Genomic DNA, 15908 nt, shown 5'->3' with positions numbered 1-15908 from the left:
TTGTCAATGGTCTTCCCGAAAGGCGTATATATATATTTACATATATATATATGTGTGTGTGTGTGTATGAGTAAATAAGTAAGTCCTCACTTCACTCCTCAGGCCTTATGGTTGCAGATCTGGGGAGCAGCCCGGCAGTGACACTACTGCTAATGCTGATTGATGTATTACTGCAGGATCAGATAGACGAGGATGAGTCTTTGAGTTGTAGTAGAGGAGCAGACTGCGCACATCCGTCTAGACTTCCACCTTTCTCTGGGAGAAGGCAAGAGACCGAGTAAAGAGAAAGGGAAGAAAAAAAACTGGAAGAAAAAAAAAAGAAAGAGGGAGAAAGAAAAAAAATCAAGAAGAGAGTTATTTGCGAGGATTCACAGTCTCCCGCCAACCTCGGAGTCATCCCATGGCCATTTCCCGTAAGCATGCAGAGGAGGAGGAGGAGACTATGGGGGATCTCTCTGTACGCCCTTTGATTGACAACTTCACGTTTACACGCACTGTCAAATCACACTGTCCTCAGTACCCGTCGGTCTGCGGCACGGTGCATGCTGGAGCGGCGTGGAAGGATGTCTCCGGCCTCGTCACTCGGTACAGTGCCAGATCCGAGTTCTTCCCCGATGTCAGTCCCACAACTTGTTGGTCGAAAGGCGTATCGCCACCACTATTGCGAGGTAGGTGCAGGAAATGCTGCTGCTGCTCGCACATATGCGAACTGATACTGTCACTGCCAGCATTATCAATATGTACGGCGTGCATATATGCCTATGCCATTACCATAGGCAGACGCTCGTACAGGATGCTGTACCTATCACAATAAAGATACCGGGACAGTTGGCAGCTCGGGTTGGTGACTGTGTCTTCTCATCTCCGACACAGCCCGGTTCTAACCGTTGCTGACCTTTCCCTCCTTCAACTTTACACCGAGTCACCTTTTATTGTACGGCGTGGCGACGTAAGAGGGAAAGAGACGGACTCGTCCTTCCCGCCCTCTAGAAACTGCTGCTCAGTAAGCAGAGCCGACACCGGACTGCCCCCCCCCCCCCCCCCCCCACTACCATCATCATCACACCACTGAAACCACCCACCATCATCAACACACCACTACCACACTTACTACAGATCTCTCCTGTGCGAATCTTTCACCGCCAGTGTTATCTCGTGAACATTTCGGGGTTTATATCCGGCTATTGCCGTCTCTATCCTGCCCTCCTACAACAGTTCAGCTCCACGGTTATGTTTGCATGTGTGCGATTCAGTTCGTCATTGACGTTGAATACGCCGTATGGTATCTTGGAAGCAACTCTCTCCTCTTCCCAGCTTCCTCGATATATATCTATACCATGACTGGTAGTAACGATACGAGTCGTACCGGTATGTATGGTAGGAGGGAACCCCATCTGCACGCCTCTCTTCTCCATCTCGAGGATGCCCTTTTTTTTTGCCCCGTCTTCCCCTTCCTCTGTCCTCCCCCTCCATCACCTGCGATCCTTTTTTTTTTTCGGCTTGTGTGTCGTTCTTGGTCGTCAATCCCTCCAGAGATTTGTGTGTGGCAGTAAAAACAAACTTGTAAAACCCTTGACTCCTTGCTGCTCGAATCGTTGAAACTTCGTAAGAGTGGGGAAAAAAAAACAATTGACAAAGAAAACATTAAGAACCTCGGTCTCCTGACCGATATCCTCTCCTTGCCCTTCCCTAATTATAAAGGAAGAGAGGGGGGAGAGGACACCATGTTCTCTTTCTTTTTTGAAGAGAGCCTTGAATAAGACGACGGAGCGCATAGCATACTCCCCTGCACCTTTTCTTGGGAGCAGCGGGAAGAGAGTGTGATGAGACGGACGCCCGGTTTTCCCGGGAAGGACAGGCAAGAGGGAGAAGACTCCTAGAGGGAGGATCACTGCCTCATATCTCGTATCTCACGCTCCTTGGCCGCCAACGTCTCGCGTATCTGCTCTGCCTCCCTCTGCAGAGCCGCACGACGGCTCATCTTCTGCGCCTCCGTCCCCCCCTGCGGCTCCGGCATGGACGGCGTGGGATCGCGCGAATGGACCACGGGGCTAGGCACCGAGTTGACCGTCGTCGCGGCTGGGGACCGCAGCGGCGGCAGCGAGCAGTCGGTCATGTCGTCGTACCGGGCGCTGCTCGAGGGGTTGAGGATCGACTCGATCGACGACAGCCGTTTCGAATGATCGCCGCCGCCGCTTCCCGTCTGATCAGGCTCTGCCGGGTACGGGTTCCGTCCTTCATTCTCGCTATAGGAGAAGGATCGCTTCCGCCGCGCCCCAGGCGAAAGATACGCCGACCCGGAGGGCGATGTTGACGACTGCCTATCCACCGTGGCTGCGGCACCCGACGCGTGCATCGAGCTGATGGGTGGCAGCCGGTTGTCGTCGTTGAGATACGGCATCGGGTGGCTAGGCCGGAGGGGCTGGTGGCGGTATGCTGACAGGTCAGATGTCACCGACATGGGTGATGGCTGGCGCTGGTCGCCCATCGAAGGCGGGCGGGGCTCGAGCGCCATAGGCTCCGGTGGCGGTTGACGCCGTGATCCGAGACTGACGGAACCGTCAGCGTTCACGCTGCCCTTCTGGGTTGCCGGCGTCCCGGACTGTTCCGGCAAGTCTCCGGGCTGCGATGACTCATCCCCATCCTCTTCCTCGCCGGCAGGGATCACGCGCTTCCTCCGCTTGATGGTGGCCTTCTTCATCGTCGTTGGCCTGTGGACGCCGTGGAGTTTATAGTACAGACCTAGCAGCACACGCAGGTTGGTCACACACGTATCGGCGAATATTCGGGGCAGGGGTTAGGTCGGGGTTCGGGGGGTTGGCTCGAGGGAGCTCGGCTGATAACTTACCACAGGCGTTGCAGATGGTGTGCCCGCTGGCATCTCTCCTCCACAGTGGCGTCACCGTCGTGCTGCAGTTCTGGCAGGCAATGACGACAGTCGAATCGTCACTCTGGCTGCGTGTGTGGACGGTGCTAGTGAGATCCGTCGCGTGGTCCACCTTGGTATCGCCGGCGCTAGCGCCTCCGTCTGAAGGAGTACCCTTGCCACGGCATCCACCACCAGACTTTTGATTTCCGACGTTGAGATTCGCACTCTTTGAGAGACGGTTGTTGAAGGCGGGGCATCCGTGGCAGCCTTCGGCACCGCCAGTCCCATTGCATTGGCCTCCGCCAGGACAGGACCCAGTAGGGGTCTGCTCAGCCGAGACATACCTGGCGCCAGGCACATTGCTTTGCGGCTTGGGCGCTATGGAAACGGGTTGGCCACTCGGCTTCTCCTGGACAACGTTGGGTGGCTTCTTGAGACCGATAGGCCTCGATGTGTTCCTGGCCTTGTAATACAGACCGCAGGCGTTGCAGATAGTCGCACCTTGCGGAGACCTGCGCCATAGAGGTGTGCGCGTAGTTCCACAGTTGCTTGAAAGGGCAGCACGTCAGTCGACGATTTGATAAGACGGAAAGGAGAACAGAAGGCGAGGGAAAACGGAAGAGAGCGGGGCTCCTTTCGCGCCATGATGGAATAGAAAGAGATCCTACCTGCAGACTTGGCCTCCTGAAGTCGGACCACTCGCCCCAGGAGATGGGCTGACCTTTTTCGTCGATCGAGCAGTGGACGACTGAGGACTCGGAGCTGACGGAGAAGGCGAGATATCCATCATGGTGGCGCTCTCGCCAGAATACGGCGATGCGCTCCTCGATTGATGCCGACTGCCTTGCTTCCCTGGGCGCAGCGACGTCTCACCTATCCGCTGATCTCTCGCTACATCGTGGACAGTTGTGGCCACGGGACGGGAGGGCAGGGCAGTGCGACCGGAAGGAGACTCTCGTCGTTCCGGCGGATGCCCGCGATGCTGGGCCTCCTCTGACATGACTATGCGGGGTGCCAAGTGGCCGGTTCGACTGTTGTTGGGCGGTGTTGGTGGTGAGAGTGGGAGCGGCGGAGGGGTCTTGCGGTCAGCCCTGTGGGCAGCGACAAGACAGGTTCGTTTGGTAGTAGATAGGTTGCAACGTTGACTGGACGGGATGGTGATAATGCCTCAGGAGGTGTTGATAAACAAGGAGACAGACCAAGTCCAGCGACCAGGAGGCGAGCCACTCGGTGATGGCCGATGTGCCCGGGGGGTCAGAAACACACGACCAGGCTTGCCGTGCTCTTTTTTTTTTGGGGGGGGGGGGGGGGGGGGCAGGGGGGGGGGGGGGGGGGGGCAAAAAGAAGTGCACGGCCCTTTGGCCAAAAGAAGGATCTCGACCACACCTGTACGAATAATACTAGTACTATAGCGTGTGTATACGTCAGCTGACCGAAACGAAGGTGTTCCCCAGGGCACAGGACCCCTAAGGGGCGTACGGAACAGACCCAGATCGGGGAGAACAATGCACCGAGGGTTAATAATGGGATGCTGTCCGAGGCAGAGCCGGTGCAATGTGCCCCAAGATGGTTGGGGGGGGGGAAAGAAGGAGTGTGAGGCCCGCCCCTTCATTACGACAGTAACAGCAGCCCACGATGCACGCACGCACGTACCTTGGAGGGGGGGGGCAGAGGGGCGGGCGCCTCTTGATGTACAGGGGTCTTCGATGTACGAGGATACAGCGTATGTACGTACGAATAATCGTACTCGTACGACGCCCGGGTTGGCTTGCCGAAGAGCAGTGAGACGGCAAGGGGCCACCTCCTTGAAGAAGAGGGATGTTGGATTCCAATGGCAAGACGTTGTGGTGAGCGGTGACAGGAGCGACTGAGATGGGCCAAAGGGGAAAACCTAGCTCGGAGACAAGAGAATCCACCTCGTGGCCTCGGGCTCGGCCTGCTTCCCAGATCAGTGTGTTCCAGCAACGCGGAAGGATCTCCAGGAAAAGCCCCAATAGGCTGCCAGAGCGTCATCGTCACTTTCCACTCTTCCCACAGGCTGGAATCGTGCAAAAGCCAATAGCTGATGCGAATTAAACCCGTCAAGTGACAGTTATTACTTTCTCATCTCTGCTATTGGCTCAATTTGTTTTCTATCTTGCACACAACTGCCTCTAGTACTTTTTTAGTGCAGCGTAGACTTCCAGTGGGCCTTTTAGTGGTATATGCTACGCTAAACCATTGTCGGTCATGTCCACTCTTTCCTCTCTCTCTCGATGCACCTGGCACCTTCCGTTCCTTCCTGGTCGTCACGTTCAGAGCGCGCCTACCTGAAGAGCCTCACATGCTGCAGCACCAGTACCGACACTACGACCTGCAGCATCCCCCCCCCCCCCCCCCCCCCCCCCCCCTCCCCCCTCCCCCAGCCCTTACCGAGTGTACTCCGCATTATGTACGAGACGGGACGAGTACATACATGAGTAGTTCCTTTTATTCACCGAGGAACATAGTGCCAAGCCGTGTGTGTACAACAAGTACATGCAGCGATATCCGTACTTGTAGCTGCGTGAGCCCTCCATCGCGACTTAGCCCCGGCTCTGTCATCGGCAGCATTCTCTTACGACGAGCCACACCCTCATCGCATCTTCTTCAACCATGGCGACAGAGTCCGATGCCCCCAAGCGCGAACCGACCCCCACGGCACCGCTCTCCTCCATCCCCCAGAAGCGCGCCCTTGATGAGAATCACGATCACAGCCCGGCCGTCTCGTCGCCTCTCAACCCCGACAACAGACCGTCCGACTCCCTACCGCCAGACGATGGCACCCAGCCCAACCGGTCAAAGTCCGCCCGGGCCAAGAAGGACAGTTTCAAGAAACGCGAGGCGAAGGGGACCGACAGCGCACGCGCGACCCCCGAGCCTAGGAGCCAGAAGGCACCCGAGCAGGCAGAGGCCAGCCCGCTGCGGTATAAGCTTGCGCCGCCAAAGACGTCGGACTTTGAGCCGCCGCGCGGTCCTGTCCTGAGCTCCCACCACAAGGCGAGCGGCCAGGCCGGCGAAGAGACGGAGTTCTTTGAGACGTCCGATCAGTAAGTCACGCATTCCTCGACTACCTGCATCAGCCACTCGTCGGTTGGCTAACACCCCGCCGCAGCGTCTTCAACAAGAAGAACTTTCGCTACACCCACTGCATAGCCGACCCCCTCTTCCCCTCGATGATATACTACCGCCAGACAGAGCCGGAGCCCTTTGGACCCCGCATGAGCTACGAAGATGCAGCCGCGCACGTCTATTTCGACTCGACCGCCCGTCAAGTCACCACTGACAAGGGATTCCGCATGGCGCGAGCCAACGTGGCCGTGAGAGAGGGCCGGTGGTACTGGGAATGCAAGGTGACGCAAGGGATACACAAGACCCAGGAGGGTGAGACGAAACCGCAGGGGGGGGTGCGGCACGTCCGCATGGGCTGGGCACGACGCGAGGCTTCGCTCGATGCCCCTGTCGGATTTGACGCCTACAGCTACGGGATCCGCGACGTCACGGGCGAAAAAGTGTTCATGTCTCGCCCCAAGAACTTCTTCCCTCCCGGCGAGCCCATCCAGGAAGGCGACGTCATCGGCCTCGAGATCCAGCTCCCCTCCGAGAGGCTGCACCGCAACGTCGTGACCGGCAACTACAACCCCGCCGTCGACCCCCACGAGGAAGGCCAGCCGCGGCGAACGGCCGAGGGTCCCAATATTGTGCGCGACCGCGTGCCCATCCGCTTCAAGGCACACACATACTTCGAGAAGATTGAGTACCACGCGACCAAGGAGCTCGAAGACCTCATGAACCCCTCCCCGGCAGGGTCCGGCGGATCCATGTCAGACGGCAACTTCAACCCCCTGCACCCGAAACCTGCCATGCGCACCCTGCCCAACTCGCACATACGCATCTACAAGAATGGAAAACTGATGGGCACCGCCTTCGAGAACCTACTCGGCTTCCTCCCCCCGGCATCCAAGCCCATGCCACAGGTAGGCGCAAGAGAAGGGCTGGACGACGGCATGCTCGGGTACTACCCCGCCGTGAGCATATTCCGCGGCGGAGCGGCCGAGGTCAACTTCGGACCCAAGTTTTGGTACCCGCCGCCGGAATCCTCCGGGGACGAGCCCGAGATGCGGCCCCTGTCGGAGCGCTACCAGGAACAGATTGCCGAGGATGTGGTCTACGACGTGATTGACGAGGTGGATTTCTGGATGCAGGATGGCGCCGGCGCTACGGACAGGTCGGGCGTGATTGACAAAAGCAATCAGGTCTCGATGGCGCCGGGGAGAGAGGAGATCAAGGAGCTGGTTCAGGAGGACTACTAGTACTGGTCCCGTGCACCAAGGATCGATGCTCAGGAAAGGAACGACAGGACGACGAGGGCGAAAAGAGAAGACAGGCATACCCCGACGTGTTGAGACTTCCATATCCATTCTGTTCTACACATCCCGTCTGTTCTAACTATCCTGATCAAGAATCCTAACTCGCAAAAAAAAAGATGTCAAGAAAACAAAAGACGATGCGCGCAAGCCCGGCCCAGTCCAGCCATATGAGACTCTTAGGCACGGTCCGAAATTCCACGTAATGTTGCTCATGTATAATCCGTTGCTTCTCTTTCTACCATGCTATTCCTTCTTCTTCGCCTTGGACGCCCCGGCGGCACTGGACTCACCCGCCTCTGCTGCTGCTCCAGTAGAAGGGGCCGGGAGGGAGAGGTCATCGGGGAGTTCCTCGATTCTCTGGTCTGGATCGACGTCTGCACCTGCGGCTTCCTGGGCGAGACGGGCCTCGCGACCGCGCTTGTGGCAGTACCAGAGGACAAACATGAGCACTAGCGTCACGAGTTAGCATCTCTCCCGTTTTCGTTTCCCCTCCCTCTCGGGGAGGAAGAGGATGCGTGCCAGATAGAAGAGGAGAGGAGGGTCGGGAGAAGTTACAGAAAAGAGCGATACTCCAGAGGACATTGACGCCCAGGAAGGCGGGCCAGCGAGCCTGGAGGGCATTGACGATGGCCCTGAGCATGCCGACCAGGGCGCCCGGCTTTGTGACGAGCTCGAGCAGGTTCTTTGGCACGAAGAGGTTCTTCGCGGCGTCCTTGACGCCGACGCCTTGGACGGAAGCCTCGAGGCCCTGGCTCTTGGCGGCAGCGGCGAGGAGCTCGGGGGCGATGGTGGCGGTCAGCTTCTCGGGCAGCTGGGTGACGAGCTTCTTCATGGAGGAGGGGAGCTTCTCGAAGCCGCGGTTGATGGCGCCGTCCGGGTCGCTGACGAGCCCGACCAGGTCGTCGTAGGCCGTGGGCACGCCGTTGGCGAGGTCCTTGAAGACCTGGGTGAAGCGCCGGAGCAGCGCGGCCGACTCGTCCGACATGGACACGACCTTGTTATTCTGGGCCGACAGGTTCATGCGGTCCAGGACGCGCTCGATGTCGCGCTCCTCGCGCTCAACCTCGGCCTCGTCGTCGTCCGTCGTGGTGGCGGTGTCGTTTGGTGTCGCGGCAGCCGCGTCGGACGGTCTGAGCGTCGGCCCGTGCTTCTGCTTATTGCTGTTGTTCCTGGTGCCCTTGCGCTGAAATAGGCCGGAGAAGCGGCTGCCGATGGTGGTGGTGGTGGTGGCGGTCGAGCCCTTCTCTGCTTCGTTCTTGTCCGCTGGTTCGGCCTCCCTGCCTTTGCCCTTGTCCTCGGGCTTGGATCTGGATTTCTTGTCCTTCTTCTCATCCTTGGCCTTGATGTCCGTGATGGACGACGCATCGGATGGCCAGTCGATATCTGGTACCTGGTTCGGCGACGTCGTCGCCCCAGGCGCGTCGTCGGACAGGAGGCTCTGCAAGAACGACTCGTCTGATCGGTCTAGCACCGGCCTGGCGGGCAAGGGAGGAGGGGTATCATCGTCGTCGTCGTCGTCGTCGTCGTCGTCGTCTTGCTCTTCGTCACCTACCTTGATTCCATGGTCGACAAGCTTCTCCTTCTTCTCTGTCGATGTCGACGTCTGGTGCCTCGCTTCCTCGGCTGTTGCTGCCGCTTCCTCTTCCTCCTTGACCTTTTTGGCCGCCCTGTGCTGCTTGATCTTTTTGACGGTGAAGTATTCGAGCATTGCTGATGTCTGTTCTTTTTTTTGGGGGGGGTAGGGAGGGGGGGTTTCTTTTCCCCGGGGGAGGGGGGGGGGTTAAATCAAAGGTATACTAGAAGAAAAGAAGGTATAAAGTCGAGGTGAAGAAATGGTGGGTAGGTACCCAAGATGGTCTTATCTTTATTGTTTTGCTCAAGAAGAAAAAATCACGACAAACAGAAAGAACAGCAATCTGTACAAGAACTAGAAACAAAAAGAAGTACGATAGAACAAGGGGGCCCCTCCGGGGGGCGGCTAATGTGCCGTCATGGAAGCTCCTCAGCTAATCGTTGTGTTTAGCGTGGCGCAATCTGACGGACCGAGTAGATCTTTGCCCAAGCCACGATTTTGATATCGCGGGGGGGAGTGATGTCATTAGCCACGATTCTCTAGATCTTGTGCTCCATACATGCTTGCGGCGCAAGGGTTTTATCCCATCTTTCAACTCCTCACTCGTGCCCCAACCACCTGGTGCTCTTTTTTTTATCATCATCTGGAGAGATTAGAGGCTACTATTGCTCGTGTGCCCTTTTTGACGTGCGGAAAAATTAAGAAGAGAGAGTGGCGGGAATGTTATATCGAATCATGGGTATCTTTCGCATCATGGGTATCTTCTCTATATTACTATGTATCTCTCTTCCTTATCGGAGACAACTTTGGGTAAAGTGACATGAACCTTCCTTAATCCTCATCTTCAGTCTTTGGCACCGCGTCTCCTTCCTCATCTTCGTCATCGTCGTCGTCATCGTCATCGTCGTCGTCACCATTATGTGATATCCTCGGTGATGCTGCCGCCGCGGGCCTCGGGCGCCTCCGTCCCCTCTGAAACGCTTCTGTCTGGGTAACCGCCCGCTCGCCGACATAGCTGGTGCCGGCCCAATCCTTCTTGCACCGCGGGCACCTGCCACCAGGGTGCACGCGCCAGAAGGCGTCTTGGCAGGTATCGTGCAGGCGAAAGACGCACGAAGGGTCTGCGCACCGCAGGCCGTACGTCAGGATATCTTTGCAGGCGACGCAGAACTTGACGCGCTGCCACTCGTCTGCCTCGGCGTCCGGATCGTTGTACGTCTCGACGAGCCAGGGACGGAGCTCCAACAGGCCGCGCGGGGTGAGGCTGTAGAACTTCTCGCGGCTGCGCTCCAGCCACCCGCCGTCTACCAGGCTGGCCAGCACGTCTTCCACCTCGCCATGCTTGAGACCGCGGTCTACCGCCGCTGCTCCTCCACCTCCCTCGACGTCGTCGTCTTGGGGGTTCTGCTGTGCGCTCTGCCGCCGGGAACTCGACGGTGCCGGTCGGGACAGCTTCATGGCCTGCATCTGCGTCAGGGCCATGACCTCCATCCGCGGCGTGTTGTACGTCTCGAACATGGCGTCGAGCAGACGCTTGATGAAGGATAGCTCGCCCGGGCTGTACGTCGTGGCCAGCTGCGTCTGCGGGTCCGACGTCGTGTTGACCAGCACGTACACCCGCTTCTTGGTCCGCTGGTGCAGCGTCGTCCGGATGTCGTAGTCGAACAGCGACACGGCCTGCCGCGCGATGTCGATGTAGTCTAGGAAGTACTGCTCCGTCACGTCGGCGGCCGCGTACTCGCGCGAGTCGTCTGCACCCGCACCGCAGGCGCCGGCCTCGAGGGCAGTCCATATGGCCGCGATCACCGGTCGAGCTTCGTCGTAGCTCATGGTGCCGCGTGCTAGCAGGCTCTGCACAAAGGCCCGATGGCCAGGCCCGTAGTTTGGGTCCAACAATTCTTCCATGACGCGGAGCAGAGCAGCCAGTATAATTTTGATTCTTTTTTTTTTGGATCTGAACGAGGTACGGAGCAGGATGTCGACAAAAGAAAGAGGGAGAGAGAGGGGAGCGCGTATGTCCGGTTTGGCGTGAATGAGCATACAACGTGTTGGATGCGAGGGGAGCGGGTTCGACGCGTCGCTCTCTACGCCACTATCCGACCATCTCTGGTGGGGACTCGACAGCTGCGGATAGTTAAGTAGTACTCCGTAGTAACGGCTGCCATACATTACTCGTAACATTGACGTGGCGGCGGTAAGTTGGGTAGTAGATTCACATGTCATTCCGATTTCCATATATACATCATGACAGTCCAGCAAAGTCCGATATCTGGTCCTTCCCAGTGCTCAACCTGCTGCTCCTTGAACCAGAGCTGCAGAGGAAGCCTGATGGAGTTTCTGCTGACTCATCCCACCAAACCCCGTTGCCCAGCTTGCTTCAAGCCCTGGAACAAAGGATGTCCCATCCGATTCCCATTGCATTCATCTCAGCCAGCGCGGTACGAGTTAACGCCGTCATTCACATCTAATCCTGATCCTATCCTCTAGACCTTCAATCCCGAGATACGTGGGCTGACGCTGGTTGGACCTGTGCGCCGAGAGACGACGCCTGACCCTGGACGCGCGACGCGCATCAGAGCACCCCGTTTTCACCCAACAAGAACGCTCATCCCCAGGAGCCAAATTTAATTTTCTTTTCCCATTGCCGGTGTCTGATAATTCACGATCCTGGTTGCGAATCTCGAGCTCCTCGTCGGCAAAGAGAAGTTGTATGCGTCGTGGCAGTACCTCCTCCCGTCGAGGGAGCCGCATGCACCATCACCGAGCGAAGCTGCATGATTGAGAAAAAAGAAGAAGAAGAAGAAAGCAGCGCTCTCCGTTCAGAGTCGGGGTAGACGAGGCTCTCGAGAGGCCTGAATGCCGAGGGGGGAAAGGCGAAGATTTTTTTTTATTTTTTTTTTTTTGGAAATCTCTTGTTTTCCATCTTCAAACTTTTCTCTGACCCTCACCCCATTGTGGCCATGACTTCGGAGACAAAGGATTTTGACGTAATTCGCGTCTGTCGCAGCGATGGTGCGGATTCAGGACCAGGCTACTGGCCCGCACCGACAATACCATCACTCTCCGGCGCGGTCAAGAAGACGGTGACCGATAAGATCCCAAGAGCCAAGCCTCAGATGACGCGGCTGGCCGAGGATGATGCTCGGTTTGTCGAATGGAGGGTGAAGCTGGGGATACTACTCAAGCAGGAGCTATCTCCTACTCCCGATGGTATGTTTGATATCCATCTCTCTCTCTTTCTCTCCTGGCCAGATACCTTTTATACAAAAGCGGCAACGACGAAGAGAGACGGTAGAGAGAAAAAGAAGGAAGACATGATAACAGTAAGATACTGACGGAGAAAAAAAAATCGAAAAGAGGGAAACGCCTGGTACGTCCAGTTCCCGAGGGGATACTGGCTGTATGAACGGTCCAAGCACCTCTGGGTGTCGGGCTACCCCATCAAGGCCAAGCTGTTCAAGACGCCCCAGGAGTTCGCCCTACACCTGATCTGGCTCCTCTCCTCGTCGTCGGACTACAAGGACTGCTGCTGCGTGCACTGCAACCTGCCCAGCCTGCCACGGCAGTCGTCCTCTACGGGTGAGGACACGCCCATCCTGTCGACCAGGGAGTCGCCCATCAAGCCAGATCCCAGCAAGTCCTCCTCGTCGTCGTCCAAGGTGACCCCCGTGCCCCTCCCGCCTCAGATATCCGGGGCCAACACCCCCTCCGGCTCACCAGCACCACCCTCCTCGGCCGCTATCCAGAAAGCAGCAGCGACAGCAGCGACAGCAGCGACAGCACAGCAGCGGTCCCAATCATCTGCCTCTCCTGCTCCTGCTCCTGCCCCTGCTCCTGCTCCTGCTCCTGCTCCTGCTCCTGCTCCTGCTCCTGCTCCCGCGCAGGCACAGCAGCAGCAAGTCACCTGGGCGCTCAAATCATCACTGCTATTCCGCGTAGGTGAACTTGTATGGTACCGCAACGGCACGACATGGCGACTAGGCGTGATATCCGCGAGCAACTCCACCCCCAATACCAACGGCGGTGGCGGTGGCAGCAGCCAGCACGAGCTCGTCCCCATCGGCCACGCAGCCGTGCAGCAGCGCGTCGCGACCAAGACGACAGAGGACATGCGACCGTTCCTGGCGTTCAGCGTCCCGCCCGTGGCCATGGCCGAGCTCAAGGACAAGCTATTCGACCAGGTCCCGTGGGAACACATGTTCCATCAAGTCGCCGCCGCTGCTGCCGCCGCCGCCGCTGCTGCTGCAGGTCCCCCCTCCGGAGCCGGGGCCAGCAGCAATAGCAAGCGCGACCTCCTCGCCCTCGACGCCTCCAAGATGGCGGCTCTGAAGATCGACTACTCCCACTCCCTGTGGTCTCCCATGTCCGAGGACCCGGTCGGCAAGACGGTCTCGTACTACGGGTGCTTCCTCGGCGCCGAGCGCGTCGAGATAGGCGACTGCCTCCGCCTCAAGTCCCTCCCCGCCGAGCTGGGTCCGGCCGCCGCCGCCGCCGGCGAGTCGGCCGTCCTCGGCGTGGGCGCGATCTTCACGTCGGCCAACCTCCCCGGCGACGTCCTCTTCCGCGGCCACGCCTACATGCTTGTGCGGGCCGACGGGAAGAATGCTCCCCCCGGCGCCGCGCCCGTCCAGCCCGACAATCTGCCCATCGCCCTGAGGGACGAGGTCGGCTGGCGAAATTCGCTGGGCGGGAATGCCGCCGCCGCCGCCGCCGCCGCCGGCGGCGGTGGCTGGTCGTGGGTCATGGTCAAGGACGGTGTCGTCCTGGGGGAGCAGTACATACGCGGACGTTTCTATCCCACACACCGGCTCATGCCCATCCTCGACATGTCCAGGTTCCAGCACGCCGTGCAGCAGGGCCAACTCGACGGCCACGCCCAGCTGGCCCATCTGAATAACCGTATGGAGGGGGCCGGGAGGTATATCGGCAGGAGGATGAGCAGGTTGGACACGCTCGGGGGTTCAGTACCGCACGGCTGTCGGTTGGCTATGGAGGATCATGTCAGGGAGGATGTGGGTCGGTGATTTCTCGTCATGTTTCTCCCACCTTTTCTATTTCTTTTTTTCAGATTCCTCTTTTTTTTTTCTTTTGACGATTTCACCTCTTCTCGTTATTCGGTAAGTTGTCTTATATAGCTTTGCTGTTACTCGTCCTTGCTTGCTCTATAGCTTGTACATATACATAAACATACGTTTTCACGTTACTGCAGGAGAAATATCTTTTCACACACGTCATCAATGCAAGAGAGAGAATTGTCAGACCCCCAGAATATCTCTTTTTTTTCATTATTCAAAGGAAGGGCAAAGGATTGGGGGGGGGGGGGGGAGTTGTAGAATCGGGGGAAAATGAGGGTGATGATTTAATATGTTGCTTAGAGACTCTTCAAGTCCCAGAATAAGATGGTAAGAAAAACAAAGAAGAAGAAGAAACCCCAGCAGGGCTTCTTTCTCTCTTCTTCTCTCCTTCTCCTCTCCTTCTTCCTCTCTCTCCATTCACTGGAAGACGAAAGATGAGAGAAGAAGAGAAGAGGAGAGAGGTAAGAATGTAAAGGGGACGGTATGCACTTTCCTATGCATGTGTACATGCAGGAGGAGAGAGAGGTAGGACGGGGTCGGGTGGAACGTCGTCAGGTAGCAGAGACGCTGATGGCTTCCAGCTTTTCGGCGAGGGATCTGACAACCTCTGGGTCTGGCTCCGGATCGACCTTGCGTGGTTTGGCCCGAGGGGACTCGTCCGATTTTTCGACGCCGCACTTCTTGCAGGGTGTCCCGTGTTCGGATCCGGTCGGGTATATGGTCTTGCAGGAGACGCATTCGTAGTGTGGGATGCTGCTGGGGCCGAATTCGTCGCCTGGGTACCCGAGGGGATACTTGTCTTTTTTGGATCTGGTGGGGGGGGCCGGGTCAGTAAGCTGCGTGGGTACTGCGTGCAGACCACCGCTCCCAAGGTGGTAGCGGGGAGGATAGACGAAGGAAGGAGAAGGGGGAGAAGAAGAAGGAGAGTGTCAGAAACATACGGGTTTCTGGGACAGTCTGTGCAACGTCTGTGGTTACACTTGGCGCAGATCTTGCTATTAGAGGCAAAGACGGCCTCGCACTCGTGGCAGGTGCGTCGGACGCGCTGGCGGGGTTTCTTGTAGACGAGATCCTGGCCGCCATTCTTTCCGGGGCGGGTGAGGACGATGCGGTTGGCGGCCGTCTGGGGCGAGTGGTCGGGGACGATCGGGGCGTTCTCGCGGTTGGCCTTGATGATGGCCGCGCGCCTCTCCCGGCTGGCAATGACCTCGGCCTCGGAGCGCTTGGGCGGGTAGCGGGCGCACTTGGTGCAGCGGACGTGCGCACAGTTGGGACACTCCTTGGCCGAGGCGAAGCTGGCGTTGCAGACGTGGCAGGTGCGGCGGACGCGCATGCGGATGGGCTTGTCGACGCGGAGGACCGTCTCGCCGGGGCGGGTGTCCTGCCATTCGCTGGCCTTGATCTCGAGGCCGAACCGCTCACCTAGCTTCTTGGCCCGCTCCTCGAACAGCTCGGCCTTGGAGAGGCGAGAGACGCCGGGCATGGAGGCGTAGTATTGCTGGCTGCGCGGTCTGGCGGTGACGGGGACGGCCTTGGTCGCGGCGGAGGCGGAAGCGGAGGCAGAAGCGGCACTGCAGCGTCACCCCCCAAGTTAGCCATTCATCTCCTCGACATCATCACCATCATCGCCTCGCCCCCTTCCACAGTACAGGCGGTCCCTTACGGCTTGGATCCGGCTGCGGCACCATCATCCTTGCGCTTGGAAGATGCCTCGCCTCGGCGGAGGGCCGTCTTGGCCCGCGAGAAGAACTTGGTCAGACTCTTGCGCTGCTGCTGCTTCTCGACCTTGGCGGGCATGTCCTTGGCCGGAGTCGCCGCGGGCGTGGGCGTGGGCGTAGCCTCGGGTCGGGAGCTCATCTTTTGCTGGCGTGCGGCGGGAAGGATGAATTCAATCGATCGTGATCGTTTTATGGCTGTCGATGATACACAAGAGACTGGCGATTTGATCTCGACAGCAGAAATGTGGTACGAGCAGAGGCCTTTGAAACGCGCAATGGGGGGGG

The 15908-nt window shown here is 58.2% G+C and overlaps 6 protein-coding genes across 6 annotated transcripts; 2 read left to right on the top strand and 4 right to left on the bottom strand.

Annotated features, from left to right (window-relative positions):
- Positions 1-1888: 1888 nt before the first annotated feature.
- GMORB2_5499 (ZnF GATA) lies at positions 1889-3869 on the bottom strand (the record flags this gene model as incomplete). Its single annotated transcript, XM_035467469.1, has 3 exons — positions 1889-2742; positions 2849-3417; positions 3538-3869. 3 exons carry the CDS (start codon positions 3867-3869, stop codon positions 1889-1891), a joined length of 1755 nt encoding a protein of 584 aa, XP_035322435.1.
- A 1634-nt stretch (positions 3870-5503) lies between these two features.
- On the top strand, positions 5504-7200 carry GMORB2_5498 (COMPASS component BRE2; the record flags this gene model as incomplete). The annotated part of the gene is made up of 2 exons (XM_035467468.1): positions 5504-5937; positions 6003-7200. The coding sequence occupies 2 exons, from the start codon at positions 5504-5506 to the stop codon at positions 7198-7200; spliced, it is 1632 nt and encodes a 543-aa protein (XP_035322434.1).
- A 300-nt stretch (positions 7201-7500) lies between these two features.
- Positions 7501-8965, bottom strand: GMORB2_5497 (uncharacterized protein; the record flags this gene model as incomplete). Its single annotated transcript, XM_035467467.1, has 2 exons — positions 7501-7706; positions 7813-8965. 2 exons carry the CDS (start codon positions 8963-8965, stop codon positions 7501-7503), a joined length of 1359 nt encoding a protein of 452 aa, XP_035322433.1.
- A 696-nt stretch (positions 8966-9661) lies between these two features.
- GMORB2_5496 (Nse1 non-SMC component of SMC5-6 complex) lies at positions 9662-10735 on the bottom strand (the record flags this gene model as incomplete). The annotated part of the gene is made up of 1 exon (XM_035467466.1): positions 9662-10735. One exon carries the CDS (start codon positions 10733-10735, stop codon positions 9662-9664), a length of 1074 nt encoding a protein of 357 aa, XP_035322432.1.
- Positions 10736-11790: 1055 nt separating this feature from the next.
- On the top strand, positions 11791-13854 carry GMORB2_5495 (Transcription-silencing protein Clr2; the record flags this gene model as incomplete). The annotated part of the gene is made up of 3 exons (XM_035467465.1): positions 11791-12040; positions 12188-12498; positions 12874-13854. The coding sequence occupies 3 exons, from the start codon at positions 11791-11793 to the stop codon at positions 13852-13854; spliced, it is 1542 nt and encodes a 513-aa protein (XP_035322431.1).
- Positions 13855-14456: 602 nt separating this feature from the next.
- Positions 14457-15762, bottom strand: GMORB2_5494 (uncharacterized protein; the record flags this gene model as incomplete). Its single annotated transcript, XM_035467464.1, has 3 exons — positions 14457-14715; positions 14847-15476; positions 15569-15762. The coding sequence occupies 3 exons, from the start codon at positions 15760-15762 to the stop codon at positions 14457-14459; spliced, it is 1083 nt and encodes a 360-aa protein (XP_035322430.1).
- Between the last annotated feature and the right edge of the window lie 146 nt (positions 15763-15908).

This window comes from Geosmithia morbida (genome assembly GCF_012550715.1).
Source record: "Geosmithia morbida isolate 1262 chromosome Unknown scaffold_4, whole genome shotgun sequence".
Taxonomy (NCBI): Eukaryota; Fungi; Ascomycota; class Sordariomycetes; order Hypocreales; family Bionectriaceae; genus Geosmithia; species Geosmithia morbida.
The sequence above is the reverse complement of the archived record's forward strand: the minus strand, read 5'-3'. Positions and strand labels throughout refer to the sequence as shown.